This window comes from Mustelus asterias, chromosome 8 (genome assembly GCF_964213995.1).
Source record: "Mustelus asterias chromosome 8, sMusAst1.hap1.1, whole genome shotgun sequence".
Taxonomy (NCBI): Eukaryota; Metazoa; Chordata; class Chondrichthyes; order Carcharhiniformes; family Triakidae; genus Mustelus; species Mustelus asterias.
Window position 1 is genome coordinate 24,508,321 of NC_135808.1, and position 23,033 is coordinate 24,531,353.

General features: G+C 45.5%; 2 protein-coding genes across 4 annotated transcripts in view; both read right to left on the reverse strand.

Annotated features, from left to right (window-relative positions):
• LOC144496932 (class I histocompatibility antigen, F10 alpha chain-like) overlaps nt 1-23,033 on the reverse strand; it is a 126,365-nt gene that overhangs the window by 46,086 nt on the left and 57,246 nt on the right. The gene's annotated exons all lie outside the window — the stretch shown is intronic.
• LOC144496919 (class I histocompatibility antigen, F10 alpha chain-like) overlaps nt 14,427-23,033 on the reverse strand; it is a 39,445-nt gene continuing 30,838 nt past the window's right edge. For 2 of the 3 annotated variants that reach the window (XM_078217537.1, XM_078217540.1), the window contains exons 5-8: nt 21,984-22,088; nt 21,323-21,355; nt 21,088-21,135; nt 14,427-15,989 (exon numbers count right to left, since the gene is read on the reverse strand). In XM_078217537.1, coding sequence (XP_078073663.1) covers nt 21,089-21,135; nt 21,323-21,355; nt 21,984-22,088 — 185 coding nt within the window. In that variant the 3' untranslated portion in view covers nt 14,427-15,989; nt 21,088. Of the gene's footprint in view, nt 15,990-21,087; nt 21,136-21,251; nt 21,356-21,983; nt 22,089-23,033 lie in introns of all 3 variants that reach the window. The other variant, XM_078217538.1, reaches the window with a different exon arrangement.

Consider the following 23,033-nt stretch of genomic DNA (forward strand, 5'->3'; position numbering starts at 1 on the left):
AGATCACCGCTGATCTGAACTCCAGTTTCTGACAATATCCCATATCCTTAGATATCATTATCAATGCTGCAACTGTACAGGACCTTGGTGAGACCACATTTGGAATATTGTGTGCAGTTCTGGTCACCTCACTATAAGAAGGATGTGGAGACACTGGAAAGAGTGCAAAGGAGATTTACCAGGATGCTGCCTGGTTTGGAGGGTAGGTCTTATGAGGAAAGGTTGAGGGAACTTGGGCTTTTCTCTTTGGAGCGGAGGAGGTTGAGAGGAGACTTGATAGAGGTTTATAAGATGATGAGGGGGATAGATAGAGTGAACGCTCAAAGACTATTTCCTCGGGTGAATGGAGTGGTAACTAGGGGGCATAACTTTAGGGTTCATGGTGGGAGATATAGGAAGGATGTCCGAGGTAGGTTTTTTACTCAGAGAGTGGTTGGGGTGTGGAATGGACTGCCTGCAGGGATAGTGGAGTCAGAAACTTTAGGAACATTTAAGAAGCTATTGGATAGGCACATGGAGTACTTCGGGATGATAGGGAGGAAATAGCTTGATTTGGATTTCAGACAAAGCTCGGCACAACATCATGGGCCGAAGGGCCTGTTCTGTGCTGTACTGTTCTATGTTCTATGACCCAATAAAAATCTCTCACTCTTACATTTTAAAGCTCTAATTGTTCACAATTTTTGATGGAGAGACTGGAAGTTGGTTCCAGACTACTGAATCATTTTAACATTATAAAAAGATCTCCCCTCAAAATTCTAAACTCTCTGGAATAAGAAACAAGTTTATACAACCCTTCAAACCTTATCCTTTAGTTTAAAAACCCGATCCTCTAAAGTGCATCTCCACTCAGAGATCCTTTATTGTCCATTGTCAGTGTTGTGGAGTTGGGGGTAATATTTTTGCATGAATAGAGGATTGACAAATAAGAACATAAGAACAAGGAACAGGAATAGGCCATCTGGCTCCTCGAGCCTGCTCCGCAATTCAATAAGATCAAGACTGCTCTTTTTGTGGACTCAGCTCCAGTTACCCACCTGCTACCGTAACTCTTTGACAAAGGGCTTTGACAAAGGGTCATCTGGACTCAAAACATCAACTCTCTTTTCTCTCCTTACAGGTGCTGCCAGACCTACTGAGATTTTCCAGTGTTTTCTCTTTTGGCACTATAACCCTTAATTCCTTTACTGTTCAAAAATGTATCTATCCTTGCCTTAAAAACATTCAATGAGGTAGCTTCAACTGCTTCATTGCGCAGGGAATTCCACAGATTCACAACCATTTGGGTGAAGAAGTTCCTCCTCAACTCAGTCCTAAATCTGCTCCATCCTATTTTGAGGCCATTTACCCCCACTCTTTGTTTTCTGTTAGTTTACCAATCCTCTATCCATGCTAATACATTATCCATTACACCGTGCACCTTTATCTTATGCAGCAGCATTTGGTGCGGCACTTTGTCAAATGCCTTCTGGAAATCAAGATCCACCACATCCACAGGTTCCCCATTGTCCACTGCGCATGTACTGTCCTCAAAGAATTCCACCAAATTAGTTAAACATGACCTGCCCTTCATGAACTCATGCTGCATCTACCCAATGGGGTAATTTACATCCAGATGTCAAATAGACAAGAAACATTGATTTGGCATAAATGGGCCATTTTCAAGTTGGCCGGCTCTGGCTAGTGGAGTGTCACTAGGATCAGTGCTCGGACAATCAGCCATTTACAATCTACATTCATGACTCAGACCAAGAAGACGGGTGTAGTGTAACTAAACTTGCAGCAGCTGCAAAGCTAGCTGGAAATGAGGAAGGATTAAGTTGGTTAGGATTGTATTCATTGGAGTCTAGAAGAATGAGGAGGATTGCACAGAAACCTATAAAATTCAAAGAGGCCTCTACAAGGTAGATCCAGGAAGGATGTTCCCAATGATGGGGGAGTCCAAAACCAGGGTTTGTTGTCTGAGGATACAAGGTAAACCATTGAGGACTGAGATGAGGAGAAATTTCTTCACCCAGAGAGTGGTAAGCCTATGGAATTCACTATTGCAGGAAGCAGTTGGGGACAAAACATTGTATATTTACTAGAAGCAGTTAGATATAGCATTTGGGGTGAAGGGGATCAAAGGATATGTGGGAAGGCTGGATTGAGTTGGAAAATCAGCCGTGATCATAATGAATGGCAGAGCAGGTTTTATGGACTGAATGGCCTATTCCTCTTCCTATTTTCAGAGTTTCTATAAAATGCAAACTGTGTGGAGGAATAGAGAGCTGCAAAGAGATTTGGACAAGTTAAGCGAATGGGCTGCAAGGTGGCAGATTGAGTGTAACGTGGGTCAGTGTGGGGTTACACTGTGTCTCCTGCCAGCACAATATGGCCTTCTGCGCATTCACACTGGTCCATACAGACATCACTCTGATTAACCCAGCCTGCCAGAAGGCCTTTAAATTGAAGTATGTCCATCCTTCAGTAACAGCATCCCACTTTGTTATACTGTACAAGGGAGTAATAAAGAGAGGGCAGAGTGAGAGACAGAGTCAGAATAAGTTGTGGCTGTGAGACACAGGTTGTAAAATAAAATATTGGTTCCAGGAAACCTTGCAAAGTCTGTTTTTTACTTTAAAATGTTCTATCAAAGAGACAGAAGATGCAATCACATCTCTTGGTGATATTGGAGACAAGCACAGTATTAATCTAAAGTAAAGTTAAAGTTTATTTATTAGTCACAAGTAGGCTTACATTCACACTGCAATGAAGATACTGCGAAAGTCCCCCAGTCGCCACACTCCGGCACCTGTTCGGGTACACTGAGAGAGAATTCAGCATGGCCAATTCACCTGACCAGCATGACTTTTGGACTGTAGGAGGAAACCAGAGCACCCGGAGGAAACCCACGCAGACACGGGGAGAATGTGCAAACTTCACACAGACAGTGACCCAATCCGGGAATCAAACCCAGGTCCCTAGCACTGTGAGGCAGCAGTGCGAGCCACTGTGCCTCATTCCACCCTAATTTCACACTCAACCTCTCTGACCTATTGTAATCTCTGCAGGTTTCAGACAGAAATGCTTTTTGAAATGAATGATTTTGTGTTAGGGTATTTCTGAGACCAGGGCACATTTATTTACTTATTAATTCAGGTGTAATGAAGTGAGACAGTTTTATCTGTGGGCCCAGTGAGTGCACATTGCACAACACTTCTGTGTTTGAGGTGAAATGTTGCTTCCTACTTCACATGGTTAGAAATCACGAGAACTGCTCGTGTGTGGCAGAGAACAGAGTTGCTGGATGGGGGGTGGGGGAGGAGCTATTCAACTTTGCTAGCACAGATCGAAAAGTAGAACACTTATTAAAAATTAGAGACCTGTGTGTACTCCACAAGGAACAGACAAATTCTTCCAGGTCGAATCATAGAATCTCTCATGGATGAGAGGGGTGTGGAGGGATATGGTCCAAGTGCAGGTCAGTGGGACTAGGCAAAAAATGGTTTGGCACAGACAAGAAAGGCCAAAAGGCCTGTTTCTGAGCTGTAATTTTCTATGGTCCTCTGCAGTGCAGAAAGAGGTCATTCAGCCCATCGATTCTCCAACAGAGCATCTTACCCAGTCCCTATATCCGTAACCCCACATATTTACAGGGCTAATTCCCCGAACCAATACATCTTGGGACACTGAGGGGCAATTTAGCCTGGCCAATCCTAACCAGTGGGAGGAAACTGGATCACCCAGACGAAACCCACACAGACATGGGGAGAACGTGCAAACTCCACACAGACAGTCACCCTCGGCTAGAATTGAACCCTGGTCCCTGGCACTGTGGGGGGCAGCAATGCTAACCACTGGTGGTTACCACTACTAACACCACACCTGTAATTCTGTGTAGATGTTTTCCAGGCAGATGGACAAAGTACGTTTCCTTCTCCGACTCTTGGAGCGATCGGGATTTTCTAATGAGGAAAAGTTGAGCAGGTTGGGATTTATTCATTGGAGTTTAGAAAAATGAGAGGTAATCTCACTGAAACGTTAGATTCTGATAGGGATTGATAGGGTAGATCGTGAACGATTCTTTCTGTTAGTGAGCAATAAAACATGAGAGCACAGCCTCAAGATAAGAAGTGAATCATTTAAGATGAGGAAAAATTTCTTCACTGAAAGGATTGTGAATCATTGGGATTCCCTACCCCAGGGAATTGTGGATGCATCATTACTGAAGATATTTAAAACAGACAGATTTGTGGTGTCTCAGGGAACAGAGGTGGACAGAGAGTAGGAGTGAAAATGGAGATGAGGTAGAAAATGATGGGACAGGCGCAAGCGGATGAAGGGATTATTCCTTCTGTTATCTCTCATGTTCTTTACTGACTGAGGATTAATATCTAACCCTGGCACTTCCAACTCACAACTCATCACCCACAGAAATCACTGCACACAGAGGGACCAGCACGATCAGCACCTCTGTGATGTTGTCCCTCAGTGTGTGAGCTGTGTCCTGTATTAATACTGTCCCTCTCAGTGTGTGAGCTGTGTCCTGTATTAATACTGTCCCTGTCAGTCTGTGAGCTGTGTCCTGTACTGATACTGTCCCTCTCAGTGTGTGAGCTGTGTCCTGTACTGATAATGTCCCTCTCAGTGTGTGAGCTGTGTCCTGTATTGATACTGTCCCTCTCAGCGTGTGAGCTGTGTCCTGTACTGATACTGTCCCTCTCAGTGTGTGAGCTGTGTCCTGTACTGATACTGTCCCTCTCAGTGTGTGAGCTGTGTCCTGTATTGATACTGTCCCTCTCAGCGTGTGAGCTGTGTCCTGTACTGATACTGTCCCTCTCAGTCTGTGAGCTGTGTCCTGTACTGATACTGTCCCTCTCAGTGTGTGAGCTGTGTCCTGTACTGATACTGTCCCTCTCAGCGTGTGAGCTGTGTCCTGTACTGATACTGTCCCTCTCAGCGTGTGAGCTGTGTCCTGTACTGATACTGTCCCTCTCAGCGTGTGAGCTGTGTCCTGTACTGATACTGTCCCTCTCAGTGTGTGAGCTGTGTCCTGTACTGATACTGTCCCTCTCAGTCTGTGAGCTGTGTCCTGTACTGATACTGTCCCTCTCAGTGTGTGAGCTGTGTCCTGTACCTGATACTGTCCCTCTCAGTCTGTGAGCTGTGTCCTGTACTGATACTGTCCCTCTCAGTGTGTGAGCTGTGTCCTGTACCTGATACTGTCCCTCTCAGTCTGTGAGCTGTGTCCTGTACTGATACTGTCCCTCTCAGTGTGTGAGCTGTGTCCTGTACTGATACTGTCTCTCTCAGTGTGTGAGCTGTGTCCTGTACTGATACTGTCCCTCTCAGCATGTGAGCTGTGTCCTGTACTGATCCTGTCCCTCTCAGTGTGTGAGCTGTGTCCTGTACTGATACTGTCCCTCTCAGTGTGTGAGCTGTGTCCTGTACTGATACTGTCCCTCTCAGTCTGTGAGCTGTGTCCTGTACTGATACTGTCCCTCTCAGTGTGTGAGCTGTGTCCTGTACCTGATACTGTCCCTCTCAGTCTGTGAGCTGTGTCCTGTACTGATACTGTCCCTCTCAGTCTGTGAGCTGTGTCTTGTACTGATACTGTCCCTCTCAGTGTGTGAGCTGTGTCCTGGACCTGATGGTGTCCCTCTCAGCGTGTGAGCTGTGTCCTGTACTGATACTGTCCCTCTCAGCGTGTGAGCTGTGTCCTGTACTGATACTGTCCCTCTCAGTCTGTGAGCTGTGTCTTGTACTGATACTGTCCCTCTCAGTGTGTGAGCTGTGTCTTGTACTGATACTGTCCCTCTCAGCGTGTGAGCTGTGTCTTGTACTGATACTGTCCCTCTCAGTGTGTGAGCTGTGTCTTGTACTGATACTGTCCCTCTCAGTCTGTGAGCTGTGTCCTGTACTGATACTGTCCCTCTCAGTGTGTGAGCTGTGTCTTGTACTGATACTGTCCCTCTCAGTGTGTGAGCTGTGTCCTGTACTGATACTGTCCCTCTCAGCGTGTGAGCTGTGTCCTGTACTGATACTGTCCCTCTCAGCGTGTGAGCTGTGTCCTGTACTGATACTGTCCCTCTCAGCGTGTGAGCTGTGTCCTGTACTGATACTGTCCCTCTCAGTCTGTGAGCTGTGTCCTGTACTGATACTGTCCCTCTCAGCGTGTGAGCTGTGTCCTGTACTGATACTGTCCCTCTCAGCGTGTGAGCTGTGTCCTGTACTGATACTGTCCCTCTCAGTCTGAGCTGTGTCCTGTACTGATACTGTCCCTCTCAGTCTGTGAGCTGTGTCCTGTACTGATACTGTCCCTCTCAGTGTGTGAGCTGTGTCTTGTACCTGATACTGTCCCTCTCAGTCTGTGAGCTGTGTCCTGTACTGATACTGTCCCTCTCAGTGTGTGAGCTGTGTCTTGTACTGATACTGTCCCTCTCAGTGTGTGAGCTGTGTCCTGTATTAATACTGTCCCTCTCAGTGTGTGAGCTGTGTCCTGTATTAATACTGTCCCTCTCAGTGTGTGAGCTGTGTCTTGTACTGATACTGTCCCTCTCAGTGTGTGAGCTGTGTCCTGTACTGATACTGTCCCTCTCAGTGTGTGAGCTGTGTCCTGTACTGATACTGTCCCTCTCAGTGTGTGAGCTGTGTCCTGTACTGATACTGTCCCTCTCAGTGTGTGAGCTGTGTCCTGTAATGATACTGTCCCTCTCAGTCTGTGAGCTGTGTCTTGTACTGATACTGTCCCTCTCAGTCTGTGAGCTGTGTCCTGTACTGATATTGTCCCTCTCAGTGTGTGAGCTGTGTCTTGTACTGATACTGTCCCTCTCAGTGTGTGAGCTGTGTCTTGTACTGATACTGTCCCTCTCAGTGTGTGAGCTGTGTCCTGTACTGATACTGTCCCTCTCAGTGTGTGAGCTGTGTCCTGTATTAATACTGTCCCTCTCAGTGTGTGAGCTGTGTCCTGTATTGATACTGTCCCTCTCAGTGTGTGAGCTGTGTCTTGTACTGATACTGTCCCTCTCAGTGTGTGAGCTGTGTCCTGTACTGATACTGTCCCTCTCAGTGTGTGAGCTGTGTCTTGTACTGATACTGTCCCTCTCAGCGTGTGAGCTGTGTCCTGTACTGATACTGTCCCTCTCAGTGTGTGAGCTGTGTCTTGTACTGATACTGTCCCTCTCAGTGTGTGAGCTGTGTCCTGTACTGATACTGTCCCTCTCAGTGTGTGAGCTGTGTCTTGTACTGATACTGTCCCTCTCAGTGTGTGAGCTGTGTCCTGTACTGATACTGTCCCTCTCAGTCCAAGAGCTGTGTCCTGTATTAATACTGTCCCTCTCAGTGTGTGAGCTGTGTCCTGTACTGATACTGTCCCTCTCAGTCTGTGAGCTGTGTCCTGTACTGATACTGTCCCTCTCAGTGTGTGAGCTGTGTCCTGTACCTGATGGTGTCCCTCTCAGCGTGTGAGCTGTGTCCTGTACCTGATACTGTCCCTCTCAGTCTGTGAGCTGTGTCCTGTACTGATACTGTCCCTCTCAGTGTGTGAGCTGTGTCCTGTACTGATACAGTCCCTCTCAGTGTGTGAGCTGTGTCCTGTACCTGATGGTGTCCCTCTCAGCGTGTGAGCTGTGTCCTGTACCTGATGGTGTCCCTCTCAGTGTGTGAGCTGTGTCCTGTACCTGATACTGTCCCTCTCAGTGTATGAGCTCTGTGCTGTACTTGATTTGAAAAAGTGATTAGCTGATCAGGCAGAGTGAAATTGAAAGGAAAAATGGTGCACAAAGAAACAGTATTTGGAGATTCGATGCTTGGATCAGCGTCGGGAAATTGGAATGTTTGGGAGAAAGTCGAAAGGAAGAAACAAATAGTGCGAGATCACGGAGATGTGAGACCAAAGATTAGATTATTGAATCAGGATGAAGAAATGGATCTCGCTGCTTTTCAGAAATGGGCCGTTGATGTCTGGTTGGTGGAATATCAGAAGTAGGTTAGAAAAAAGAAATTAAACACTGTCGCTGCAAGAGTGGATCAGAGGTTGGGAATTTGGTGGAGAGTAACTCAGCTCCTCGGCAAAAGTGCTATTTAGGAAGTCGGTGCAGACTCGATGGGCCGAATGGCCTCCTTCTGCACTACAAGGATTCCATGGTTGAGTTTATTCAGACAACAACTGAAGAGAGGGAGAATTCCGTGTTGAAGTTGGAAGATTCTGGGTGAACTGAGGCAGTTTGATGCTGTTGTCCGGATTGTAACCGCGGGGAGACAGACCTGGGGCAATGCCATTGAGATGATGGAAAATGAGCTGCGGGATTGACTGTTGTCGGAAAGAGAGAAAGTTAAAATAAGTTTCAAATCAAAACAGTGACTGAAGCGGATCCTCGGCTTCCGGGTGGGAAAAATTAAACAGGAAAATTCCAGTGAAATAGAAATTAAAGTGAGTGAGTGAAAGGAAATTCAGATTGTGTCCCCAGAATCGAGAAAATAAAACAAGTTGCACTTTTTAGGTTGAGAAAGTTTGTAGAAGTTTTGGAATTGAAACACACACTATTGGAAACTCCGCCCTCTGTTGTTTCAATGTAACAATCTTCAATGTTTCCTTTTCTGTTATTTGTGAAACGCGGTTTTCCCTTAATTTCAATAACAGACATTAGTGAAGTGAGAAGATGTGATGGAATTTATTTTATCCCCTTTTAAAAGGCACGTGCTACATTTGTCAGGTTGAAAAGATCCAGAGTGAAACTTGAAGTGCTGTGAGAAAGAATTGTGTGGACAGATGTGTGTGTGTAAACTTCCTGTTAGTGAATGAGGAAAGGCTGTGTGAATGCTCTGCATTGCTGTTCCTTCAGACCGGCTCCAACTCTGATGTGTTTTCCTGAAAATGGTTCGGTCTTAAAGAGGATAACAGTTTAAAAGTTTTGAAATTGGAAGCTTGTTACCGGCTACAATGAAACTCTGTTGAAACTGGTGAAGCATGTGGATTTCTAATCCAGATACAAATTCACATCTGTCAGAGTGGAGTCGTTTTTTAAGCTTTGACGGTGTAATTTCGAATTGAGGAGCTGAATTTAAGGTGATTGTTGATGGATTATTCTTGTGTTTAAAATAGCCATAAAAATCACCCTGGGGAACAATTGGGACTTTATCTTCTGATCTATTTTGCTCCAAGGTTTTTATTCGGAAATATCCAGTTTGAAATGGTGAATCCACAAGACTTGAAGAAATATCTTTGTTCTGCTGAAACCGCCATTACTCTGAGAACATTGTAACCCAGTCTCTTTTTGAAATCACAGTGACAGTGAATTCCTTCACCAAACGTGTTCTGATTTAGAATTAACCCATTCAGCTCCGAGCAGGATGAGCCTTTTCTGTTTTATAAACTCACACACATCCGCACAGGTAACAATTGTGTCCAAAACTGCAAAGTGTAACAATATTTCCAACAGTGACAAGAATTGGAAACTTAGCTGCAGATACCAATTTGTACAAAGACTTTGATATTTCAAAGATATTTGTGATTTGCCAAGACAGAGTGCTTGGGAATGGGAGATCTTGACTTGAGCACACTATCCAATGGAGTTTTTGTTTCAGTATTTTATCAGTGTCACAAGTTGGCTTACATTAACACTGCAATTAAGTTCGTATGAAAATCCCCTAGTCGCCACACTCAGGCACCTGTTGCTGAGGGAGAATTTAGCATGGTCAATGCACCTCACCAGCACATCTTTTGGTCTGTGGGAGGAAACCCACACAGACACGGGCAGAACGTGCAGACTCCACACAGGCAGTGACCCAAGCCGGGAATCGAACCTGGGTCTTTGGTGCTGCCCCATTGCACTCACTTAAAGAAACATGAAAAAAGGGCAGAAGAAATTAGAATTCACAAATTCATCACATGTGAATTAATATTTTAAAATGCTGAAGGAGAAATTTGCTGGGATTTAAAATACACTTTCGCTCCTTTCTATGAATGTTCAGAAGTAAACTATACATGGGGCTTTCTCAATTTGAGATGATTTGAAAAATGTATCATTTAATCTTCTGCTGAAGTAATGAGATGTCACCGAAGATAAGGAGCAAACATGTTAGTGCCAGAAATCAAATTCAATGTCAAAAAATTATATTTGACTGTCAACATTATCCAGGGCTCCCAGTTGAGATAGGATGAAAAATAATGGGATGTTTGTCCGAGGAGAGTGATTGAGAGAGAGATGTAGTGTTAGGAAACATACACACTGCACACATATTAGCATCATCATGGGTGTAATCTGGTATTGAGATATATTTCACAGAAGGAAAAATGGTTTAGACTGGTAATTTGCTGACTTACTCTTGGTGATGTTTGTGCCCTTGTATAGAGGAAGGTTTCTAACAGCTAATAAGATTTTTAGACAGAATGCGTTCTCTCAAAAGCAGAACACTAGTAAGGAGTTAAATGATTCTTACAACAAGCTGACAAGAATCGTTCACACATATGTGAATGCAGGAACAGAATCAAACAAGTAGTTATGATTTTAAAACATATATATTGATATTTTCGACGTATCTTAAATGTATTATTCACATCAGCCAAAGCGAGCTCCCGCAAGGTATGATGGCAAAGGCAAATATTTTAAAACTAAAGGCCTGGGAACCTAATAATTAGAAAAATTCATATCAGAAAGTTTCATAACTCAAACAATATTATGAATAAGGTTCAGTCACTGTCCACAGAATAGATATGTTCCTAGACATGGGATCACATGTCTAGCCATCTTGGCAGTGAGCTGGTGGGAACATCCACTTTGACCTCTCCAGTAGTGTCTACCATAACCTGGCAACAGTGAAGTAGCTTTAGCCAAGAAGAGAGTGAGCATCCGGTTTTAATGGACAAATGGGATACCATTATTCTGGAAGGCACAATGCAGTTGGCTGAGGTACTTGACAGAGATTTATATTGATGTGTATATACTAAATGTAATTGATTTTAATGTCAGGTGGGAATGATTGATAAGAAAAAACTATAATTGATCTGTTTTTGATTGTATATGCCAGATCTATTGAAGAGGTTTTGTCACTCTGCAACAGAGCTACTGAATCCTTTGGTGGTCTCCAGGCAGCTGCTTGTTTTTCTTTTAAATAAATGTTCTGTCTTTATACAGAGATATCTGCCTCGTGAGTTTTGCATTGTCGATAGTTTAAGATTGCACCGGTCATCTTGAAATACCCCACAACACCTTGTCCATGATAGTTTGGTATAAAATGACAATTGATAGGCTGGTCATTATGAAAGGCCATGGGACCATGCAGTGGGGTGTAAGCAAAGACCCCACAACAGGACCCCTGTCTCCCCTTCCCTGCCACTCCCCCCCTCCCCATTGTCCAGAAATAATGTTGGGATCCGAATGCGAGAGTGACTGGATGAGTGTCATTCTGTTACGTGTGAAGTAGGAACTATACGGTCAGTGAGGAGAAGCTTCAGTCTGAGTGAGACAGAGACCAAAGGAGTAAATTTGGGAATGTGGTTCCAAGTGGAAATTTAACTCGGAAATCTTTTGCACGTTCAGTTTTCGAGTAAAGGTCAAATTCTGAACTAAAACCAGCAGCCTTCAAGTAAGTTAAATAGCCTAGCTGCCCCGGGCTGTCTGTCGGTGTGTATCTTCTGTGAAAACCATTGTTGGAAGGTGAAAACAGAAGTAGAAGTCAGCAAGCACACCCACAGTACCCCTGCAATGGCCAGTTTACAGACTCAACTCACAGCCTTACAGGCCACACCACTACTCTCCGAACAGGCGGCACAGGGACACATCCACAGGCTGCACTGCACATTTGGCCAAATCTAGAGAGATCTCCCCAGCAGACACCCCATCTCCTGGGTCTGGGCAGCACGATGGCGCAGTGGTTAGCACTGCTGCCCCACAGCGCCAGGGACCTGGATTCAATCCCCGGCTTGGGCAACTGTCTGTGCCGAGTCTGCACGTTCTCCCCGTGTCTGCGTGGGTTTTCTCCGGGTGCTCTGGTTTCTTCCCACATTCCAAAAGTTGTGCTGTTGAGGTGCATTAGAAATGCTAAATTCTCCCTCAGTGTAACTGAACAGGTGCTGGAGGATTTTCACAGTAACCTTCATTGCAACGTTAACGTAAGTCTACTTGTGACACTAATAAATAAACTGGAAACTTTAACTTTTGTTCAGCACCCTCTCCCCCCCGCCCCCCCCCTCACCCCAACCATGTGCAAACCCCAAGGCAGCTCTGTCGAAGAGGATGCAGCAGTGGGACAAGGCTACAGTGATACAGATAAAATGGGTACATGAACATTGCACAGTCTTCACCTCGATCCTGCTGGGTCATTTCCAAAGGCATTTAAGAGACAACCACATTGCTGTGGGTCTGGAGTCACATGTAGGGCAGACCAGGTAAGGACAGCAGATTTCCTTCCTTCAAGGACATTAGTGAACAAGATGGGTTTTTACAACAGTCGGCAATGGCTTCGTGGTCATCATTAGACTTTATTTTTTATTGAGTTCAATTTCCATCCTCTACCATAATGGGATTCAACCCAGATTCCCAGAGCTTTATCCTGTGTCTCTGGATTCCTATCCAGTGACAATACCTCGACACTGCCAGCAGCCCAAACTCCATGTGGAAGTACTGGGCATGTATCACACAGCTTGATGTGTGGTGGGATTATCAAAATCAGGAATCATTGTGATCCAGCTATAGAGATGTGCAAAGAACAGATTTAATCTTCACTAATAATCCTGTGTGGTAATTTTTTTCGAAAGTCCATATACAGAGATCCACCAAATGTTCCCATCACCGTCTGTTACCATCGCTTGATGTGCATTTCTGACCTTGCAAAGGTCCTTCTGCTGTGAGAGCTGAGAGGACTGTCACTCAGCCTCTGCTGTTCTCAGCCAGCCTCTCTGGCCCAAACACAGCACCCTGTCCCCAGCTACTGTCGGGACCAGTGGCCGACCGTGACCCTCTTGCCTGCTTGCGCCGATCTACTCTCGCAACTTGCCCCACCTGCTCAGACAGATCGACTTCGCGACACCCCCTCCCACCACAATAGCCAGCCCGAACCCCCCCTCCCCTGCCATGGCCAGCCTGGAGCATGCCCCTCCCTCCCCCACTGATCACTGTGGCACAGTGCACAGAGGTTCCCCCCAGCCCACTAGCACCAATCGGCTGCCCTGGCCTGGCCCCTCCCCAATAGGCCTGCCCCCTCAGGCCCCACCTTCGTAACATAGCCTGATACCCAGTTGGCAATGCCAGGGTGCTAGACTGGCACTGCCCAAGGGGCACCCTCCCTGCCAGCTACCCCTGGCGGAGAGCCACAAGGCCTCTATTTCTACCAGCGAGGCCATTACATCTGGTCCCCATTGGTGGGGGCCAGCTGTGATTCTCCCTGGAGAGAATCTCTCCCGGTGAGGCCACAGAGGAAAGTGAACACAGACGATAACGTCCCAGGCTCGTGAACTCAATGCAAAAGATATGTAAATTTTATTTAAATGATTTATTCAGCCTTGCACCGGAAATGGATGCGAAGCTGACCTTGCCGGATGTCTGGTGTGGGTAAGATCGCAACAGGGGAGAAATCGGGCGTGAACCTGATTTCTCAACTTGCTCACAATATTACCGACTCACCCCGACCATCAGCCAGTGGGGCACAAAGGGAAGATCACCTCCCTCGACAGGATAAACAGAGTGAAAGTGTTAATGATCATACAGAAGCTGCTATGAGAAAAACCACTGGCCTCTATTAAAGCTTCCCAGATAAGCGTCAAGGCCGAGACACAAGGAAGGAAAGCCTAGAATAGAGGTTCATTTATTAACAAAGGCTATTAGACTGAAAGAGTTCATTAAATTAGACATCTGGACATGGGAGAGGTATTTGATATCTACAAACCCAGACTCAAGCTAGGATGGTACAGATAACTTGTAACAACATGAATTCATAGAATCCCTACAGTGCAGAATGAGGCCATTTGGCCCATCGAGTCTGCACCGACCACAATCCCACCAGGCCCTATTGCTGTAACCCCACATATTTATCCTGCTAATCCCCCTGACACGAGGGTCAATTTATCATGGCAATCAACCTAACCCGCATCTTTGGACTGTGGGCGGAAAACGGAGCACCCGGAGGAAACCCACACAGGCACAGGGAGAATGTGCAAACTCCACATAGACAGTGACCCGAGGCCGGAATTGAACCCTGGTCCTTGGTGCTGTGAGGCAGCAGTGCTAACCACTGTGCCACCGTGCTGCCCCACTGTGCCACCTCTATTAGGTCAGCTAACATGATTAAATCTTCATGCTCATTGGATATTATAATTGTTATAATCCAGGTCAGAAACTCCAAGGTATTTTATGAAGTCAGCCTGAACCATAAGTTTTACACTTTGAATTTGGCTGGGGGAAGCATGAGATGTTTCACTTCAGCTATAATTTAAATGACCCGCTAGGGAGCTTTAATCAAACAAAGTTTATTTAAGAATACAGTTAACAAATAGAATGAAAATGTGCAATAACCTTTACTATTACAAACAAGAAAAAACACAACCATGATATTGTATAAACCTTAACAACGAAATACACTGTTCCAATACAACAAACATCCTTATAAACATACACCTGCCTCAGGTTTAGCACAGAAAATAAGAATACTCACGCGGTTTTGCAGCTCAGCAACGCCTGCTGTGAATTAGTCCTTTGGATAGAATTGAAACTCTGGCGTCTCAGGCTTGTAACTTCCAGCAGACATTGAGGTAGAGATAAAGCCACTGCTGGCCTCTAACTATTAACCAGCAAACCACTGACAGCAAGGTTTTCACTCCAGGAAGGCAAGAAAAACTGCTTCCAACAGAGCAGAATTTCTAATAACAGGGAGAGAGGCACGGAAATACCGCCTTTCAGTCTGAAGTCCAAACACCTTCCAACTAAAAAAGCAGCCAGCAGCCCAAACCACAAGTGAAATAACTCTTGTCACCTGACCTATCAATCATTCTTCCCTCTATCAATTGAAAAGGGTTGTAAACTCGTAAAGCTCCAGGACATCACAGTAGGCCCAGATTAAAAAGAAACAAAACCCCATTTAAACCATTTAAGCAGCAATAAAAGGACACCTAAGCACAAAAGTTGGCAACAATGAAAAAAAACAGGTGCCGACAAACTGCAGAAAACATGATTTAAATAATATATTTCTGAAAGGCACAGTAGTGTCACATAGTTAAACAGGCATGCAACGGTGGTGATTGGTGTTTAACATTTGTATCATATGCATGTTGTAACCTGAATCAATAATTGTGAGCGGATAGAGATAGCTCCCATACCTTGATTGGTATGTTAGTTACTCGTAATCATATCTGAAAGTATAACTGTTTGTGCAATTCTGAATTCTGTACTCTGGCTGCCTTTCTGGGATCCTTGCGATATAGCTCGCATATCGAACAGATGTGTGATTTGGTTTGGCTACATCAAGGGAAAAAAGTTGTAACAACTTGAAAAGGCTGATCACCAAAAAGCCCCACAACACAAGGCAGATCAGAGTAGCTTAAACAATGTAACTCCAGATAGAGCAATGCCTGAGAGCCCATCACCTCTAGAATCTGCACAGGGTAAACAAGGCAGATCAGAATAGCTTAAACAGTGCAGCTCCTGATAGAGCAATGCCTGACAACCCATAACCTCCAGAATCAGTGCAGGGTAAACAATGAATCACCTGATGAAGGAGCAGCGATACAAAAGCTCGTGATCCCAAATAAATCTCTTGGACTTTAACTTGGTGTTGTGAGACTTCTTACTCCAGAATCTGTGCACGGTAAACAGGTCAGATCAGAACAGCTTCAAAAGTGCAGCTCCAGATAGAGCAATTCCTGACAAACTATTGCCACAGTTCCGTTCACAGAGAGTCACATATGCAGTGTTTAAATCAGTCAGTCGCTGTCATTTCAATTAAATCTTCCCAGATTCTCTCATCCTCTCTGCCGCTGATCTCGGGGCTGGTGTCCCTGGATTACAAACCGGACACTGAGGATGAGAAAGAAATACATCGCTATAGAGTGAGGCAATCCCAGCAGAAGTGGAACACCCCCAACAAAACCCCTCAGATCCACCCAACTCCCACATATACCAGAAGCAAAATCCATCAGACCCCTAACACCTAATACTGCAGAAACCTGGAATCGTACAGAGAGTGTAGGGGTGAAATTAAAAGGGAAACCAGGAAAGTAAAGTGAGGGCATGAAAAATGCTGCCAAGAAAATATCAAGAAACCTCCAAGGATGTTCTCTAAGTACATGAAGAGAAAAGGAGAAGGAAAGGGTAGAGTCTGTTGGAGACCAATAAGATTGTCCGTGTGAGAGGGTGGAGAATGTGGTGAGATTGTGAAGGCAACAGTGGCGTAGTGGTGATATTGCTGGGTTAGTATTCCTGAGGCCTGGAATAATGTTATTGGAGGACATGGGTTCAAATCCCAGAACGGCAGCTGGTGGGATGTGAATTCAATTAATAAAATCTGAAATTATGGGCGGCACGGTAGCACAGTGGTTAGCACTGCAGCTTCACAGCTCCAGGGACCTGGGTTTGATTCCGGGCTTGGGTCACTGTCTGTGTGGAGTTTGCACATTCTCCTCGTGTCTGCGTGGGTTTCCTCTGGGTGCTCCGGTTTCCTCCCACAGTCCAAAGATGTGCGGGTTAGGTCGATTGGCCATGCTAAAATTGCCCCTTAGTGTCCAGAGATGTTTAGGTTAGAGGGATTAGCGGGTAAATATGTAGGGATATGGGGGTAGGGCCTTTGCTGGGATTGTAGTCGGTGCAGACTCGATGGGCCCAATGGCCCCTTTCTGCACTGTAGGGTTTCTATGGTTTCTATGAAATACATTGCCGCTGTCTTTGGGAAACAGGGAGCAATGCTGCCATTGCAGTTAAGGAAGAAGAGTGTGAAATACTGCATCAGATAAACATTGTAACAGAGGATGGATGAACAGATTTTAGATTTTTGAATGTAGATAAATCTCCTGGTTAAAAGAAGCAAGGGAGGACATTCAAGGGGCTCTGATCATCAGAATCATCCCTCCCGAGCTACAGGAGTGTGGAAGGAGATTAAAGGACTGCCAACATTACACCATGGATTGAAAAGGGAAGAAAAGGTAACCTGAGTAATTATACACCAGTTAGTGTAACTTCGGTGTTGGAAAAATTATTGGAATCAATTTTGAGGAACGGTACACACCTTCATTTAGACTAAACTGAACTAAAATTTGGAAGAGGTAAGAAGGAGGGTTGATGAGGGCAGTGGGGTGGACGTGGTCAGAGAGATTTTGATAATGCTTTAGACAAGGTCCCACATGGCGAGCTGGTCAGAAAAGTAAAAACACATTGAGATCCAACACACATTGGCAAATCAGACCTCAAATAGCTCAGTGGCAGGAAGCAAAGGGTTAAGGGATTTTAGTGACTGCAAGGCTGTGGGGGTTTCAAAGGACCCAGAACTCACGCCTTTGCTTTTTGTAGTTTATATTAATGAATTAGGTTCAAATGTAGGGGGAATGATAACGAAGTTTGGAGATGTACAAATATTGCCGATGTGGGTGACAGTGAGGAGGAAAACTTCAGACCGCAGGAAGATAGAGATGGTCTGGGCAGTTGGGAAGAACAGTGGAAAATGGAATTCAATCCGGAGCAGTGAGAGGTGATGGATTTTGGGAGGATTAACAAGGCAAAGGGAATCCCCAATAAATGGGAGGATAATGACTAATGTGGAGGAACAGAGGGATCCAGGAGTGTATGTCGACAGACGGGGAAAGATATCAGGTCAGGACAGGTTAATAACATGTTTAGGAAGGTATATAACATACTCTCCTTTATTAGCAAAGGCACAGAACAGAGTGGTTTTGCTCGAACTGCAAACAACACCAGACAGACGACAGCTGAAGCATTGCAGACAGTCTGGTCGGCACATTACACAAAAGATGTGATTGTATTGGTGAGAATGTAGAAGAGATTGTTTAACGTAGACAGGACTGGAGAATGTTCACTGTGAGGAAAGAGCGGATAGGCTGGAATAGGAATCTGTCGAATAGAGGAGGCCGAGGTGAGAGTTAATTGGGGTGGATATAATTATGAGGAGCCAAGGTAAATAGAGATGACACGTTTCCCTTAGCAGAGGATCAAAAACCAGGGGCACAGATTTAAAGAAATGTTAGAAAGATCAGGGGGGAAATGAGGAAAGGGTTTTTCATCCAGAGGGTGGGAGGGACCCGGGACTCACTGTCTGAAAGGATGGTAGAGGCAGAAACTCTCACCACATTGAATCAATTCTTGGATGTCGAGTTGAAGAGCTGTGATCTACAGAGCTGCAGACCGAGTACAGGAAGGTGAGATTAGGCTGGAGAGCTCTTCATTACGATGGGCTGAATGGCCTCACTGTCGATCATAAATTTTCGACCATTCAACATTCTACCCACACAACACCAGCTAAATCCATCAGAGCCCCAAACACCAGCGAAACCCATCAGACCCCAAACACCAGCGAAACCCATCAGACCCCAAACACCAGCTAAACCCATCAGACCCCAAACACCAGCTAAAAACATCAGACCCCAAACACCAGCTAAAAACATCAGACCCCAAACACCAGCTAAACCCATCAAAGTCCCAAACACCAGCTAAACCCATCAGAGCCCCGAACACCACCAAAACCCATCAGAGCCCCAAACACCAGCAAAACCCATCAATTCCACAAACACCAGCAAAACCCATCAGACCCCAAACATCAGCAAAACCCACCAGACCCCCAAACACCAGCTAAACCCATCAGAGCCCCAAACACCAGCAAAACCCATCAATTCCACAAACACCAGCAAAACCCATCAGACCCCCAAACACCAGCTAAACCCATCAGATCCCCAATCACGAGCTGAACCCATCAGAGCCCCAAACACCAACAAAATGCATCAGTCTGTTCAGCCTCTCAGTTGCAGTCCAGTAATAAAAGATGATGCAAGTCCCACTTCTTCACAAACTCACTTTATTCTCTTTTACAACTCCACATACATCCCCAACACCGAGTGCCACCTGTAACCCCTTTATATATCCCGGAAAGTCTATTAAACAATTAACATACAAATCTGGTCTAAAGTAGAAGGTTGCAGTTAGCCTTTCCGAACACAGTCCCCTTCCTCGACAGAAAACACAAAGAACATTGTATTACCACGTCCCCATTTTTTTTATTTATACAAAGATATGACCTTCTTTGACAATGTCCAAAGGTTTCTTTGAACTTGCCCCTCTTTTTCTAAAGCAATCGGAGAATTGATAACTACTATCAACCTTTTTATCTTTTGATATTTCACCGTTGTCCAACATTTGCCTTAAGCTGACTATGTCTATTCGTAACTTTTTCTCATTTACACTCTTTGTGGAGCGCAAACTTCCCCAAAGTGCTTATTGTCAATGTGACACTCAAATGGGTATTTTACCCAAATCCTCTAACCCCAAAATCTCTGTCAGTATCTGGGATATGAAAGAAGCCATATCCACTGCCTCTACACAGCGCAATGTCTCAGCGGCCAATGTGCTCTTTACCACTCTCCTTATTTTCTTTGTTTCCCATACAAGAAGGCAACATTTACCATTTTCCCCCAAAAGAAAGATTGTAAAACCTCCTGCACTTGAAAACCCATCACGCAAATTGGCGTAGGATGCATTATTATAAACTGTGAGTTTCAGGTGCCTAAGATCACCCAAAAAAGGGAACCTCAAAACACACTCCTACATTTTTAGTTTGACCAACATTTTGTTTGCTCTCATTATGTCTTCCACCCGAGGGCATCAAAATTACCGTCCAGTCTGGTCTGCCGAGCCAATTCAGTTCACCAATCAAACTTTGCTGTCCCTCCTTTTCCATTTTAAAAACCACTGCGTCCTTTTGTGAAGCCCGAACGTGAATAATTGCTCCTGGGCTGAGACTCTCCAAATAAGATTGCTGACGTAAAGTGACACCTGGCTCATCTGTCCAATTTCCAGCCCAATATATTTGAAAGCCCCTGAAGCCGGACTTCCAATCCTGAATTCCTTCCTCAGCCCAGAAATCACAATGATTTCAAAATCACTGCTACCACTCCACAAAAAATCATCGGTGTGCATCACAAAGAGACCAGAATGTTTTCCTTCATGGTGCCAGGATCTGGTTTCAACTGGCAACAGCCTAACTTTAACAAAACTCCGACCTTACCAAAAAGTACCAAACTCTAGATGCATCATTTAGTCCATATCCACATTTATTTAACTTCCAGGATACCCATTCTGTGTTAGCTGCCTCTTTAGGATGGAGAAAAATGCCTCTGAAGCTGATGCCCCTGCAAAAAGGTAGCTTTAATATCGATAGATTTGCATTCCCAGGCCTTGTAGCTAACAGCCAAGATGATCTTTAAAATACCCTTTCCTGCCATGGGTGAATACACCCTGACATCCTGGTCTCCTAAATTTTCTTCAGATCCCCTTGCCACAAGCCTGGCCTTTGCCTTGTAGGTTCCATCAAGAAGCATTATCACCAGCTAAATCCATCAGACCTCCAAACACTAGCAAAACCCATCAGACCCCAAACACCGGCAAAACCCATCAGACCCCGAAACACCAGCAAGTCCCTCAGAGCCCCAAACACCAGCTAAACCCATCAGACCCCCAAACACCAGCAAAACTTATAAGTTCTACTCCACACCCCAAACATTCAGCAAATGACCAGATTCATCACAAAACACGACTGATGTTAAATCCTGTGGGAATGACAGACCCCAGTTGCCGACTTCAGGGAAAACTCTGGGAATTCTGACTTCCTTAAGGAAATTGAGCAGCTTAGCGGAGGGTGTCCAGGGTGACATGTTTCCGGATGTCTCGACACCTCAACACCCACAATGTCTCCACCCTCAGACTGTACAGGAGCAGCCGTCTCCAGAAGGCCAGTCTCAAAGCTCAGTGTTGGATTGGATGAGCTGCTCTTTAGTGACGATACAGCGAGAGACAGACACTGAGCTCACATCCCACCCACCAGATTGTACAGCTAAATCCAGCGGGAATATCCCAGTTAGAAGGATCAGCTCCCAATATTTATCAACACAGTTCATACCTCAGGAACGCGTGGAGGAGCTGGATGAGGAATCCCCACCATCAGAAGCTGTTAAAGGAAGGAGAGACATTAAAAACTGTTCATTTTCACAGAGACAGAGACTGTGGATTTGAGAATGAGAGAGACAAAGAGAGACACAGAGAAAGAAAGAGGTTCTCACACACATACTGACGGTGACACACAGAAATACAGACACACACACACACACACACACGGTGTTTGATGATCAGCTTACTATTTGTAGGATTGTAGTCGTTCTTCCCTCTCCCTGTAAAACAAGGAATGTTCAGTGAGTGACGAGACTGAGAGAAAATCAGAGACAGAGGCTGGAACCCTCGCTCGCACTGAGCCCCGACAACACAATTCTGAAATCCTCACTCTCAGCCTGACCGGGACCCTCACTCCCACCCTGATCCTGGACCCTCACTCCCGTCCTGTCCCTCGACCCTCACTCCGACCCTGACCCTGGACCCTCACTCCCATCCTGTCCCTAGATCCTCACACCCACCCTGACCTGGATCCTCACTCCCATCCTGTCCCTAGACCCTCACTCCCACCCTGATCCTGAACTCCCACCCTGACCCTGGACCCTCACTCCCCCCTGACCCTGGACCATCACTCCCACCCTGACCCTGGACCCTCACTCTGACCTGAGCCCCTCACAGATATCCTGAACTCCATCCGCAATCTGAGACCCTTCCCACAATTCACAGACACTCTCCCTTTATCTTGAGCCCCTTATCCTCCCTATCCCAACCCTGGGGCTCTTCCATCCACTCTGTGACCCCCCCCCCACACCAACCTGAGACCCACAGCCTGAGCCACCCCCACCCTGGAATACTCTCCCACAATCCCTCCCCCGAGTGAGGAGCTGCTCTTTTCCCTCCAATTCCTACCTTTCTTGTTGTAGATGACAACAGCCACAATGATGAGAGCGATGAGCACGAGGACCCCGACCACAATCCCGACAGTAACAGCAACCTGGGAGCGAGACTTTGGTTCTGTTAGAGAGAGAGAATCAGAGAGACTGAGTGAATCAGGGAGAGGGAAAAGTGAGAATCAGAGTGAGAGAATGGGAGAGAGTGGGAGAGAATGAGAGAGAGAGAGAGAGGGCTAGCATCTAAGAGTGAATGAGGGAGTGAATGAGAGATAGAAAAAGGTCAGAGAGTGAGAATGAGAGAGGAAGAAAGAGAAATGAGAGAGTGAATCAGAGGGAGAGAGTGAATCAGGAAACACAGGATATACGACACAGAAACCGGCCATTCGGCCCATCCAGTTGATAGTGGTGTTAATGTTCTACTTGAGCCTCCTCCCATCTTTTTTTCTCATCTAATTCGACCATTTTAACTCTATTCCCCTCTCCCTCATTTGCTTGTCTATCCTCCCCTTAAACTATACTGTTCAGTTCAGCCACTCCCTGTGGCAGCGAGCTCCACATTCTCATCACTCTTTGGGTGAAGAGGTTTCTCATGAATTCCCCATTGGGTTTCTTGTATTGATGGCCACTGGATATGCTCTTCCCACAAGAGGAACACTCTCGATGTGTCCGCTCGATAAAAAACCTTTCATAATTTTAAACTCCTCGATTAAATCAACCCTCAGCCTTCTGTTTTCCCGAGAGCAGAGACCCAGCCAGTCAATCCTTTCCTGAGATGTCCACCCACTTATTTCTGGAATCATCTCTGTAACTCTTCTCTCCACTCTCTCCCCTGACTCTATATCCTTTGTGTGAAATGGTGACCGGAACTGCACACGGTCTTTAAATGTGGTCTAACCAAGGTTTGGCAATAACGTCCCTGCTTTACAATTCTATTCCTCGAGAAGTAAAACCTGGTTTTCGATTGTATTTTGTTTATTGTCTAACCTGTAACTCTATGTTTACTGATTGGTGTATTTGTCCATCAAGATCCCTTTGTTCCTCAACCCTCCCTATTCATCGTTAACTG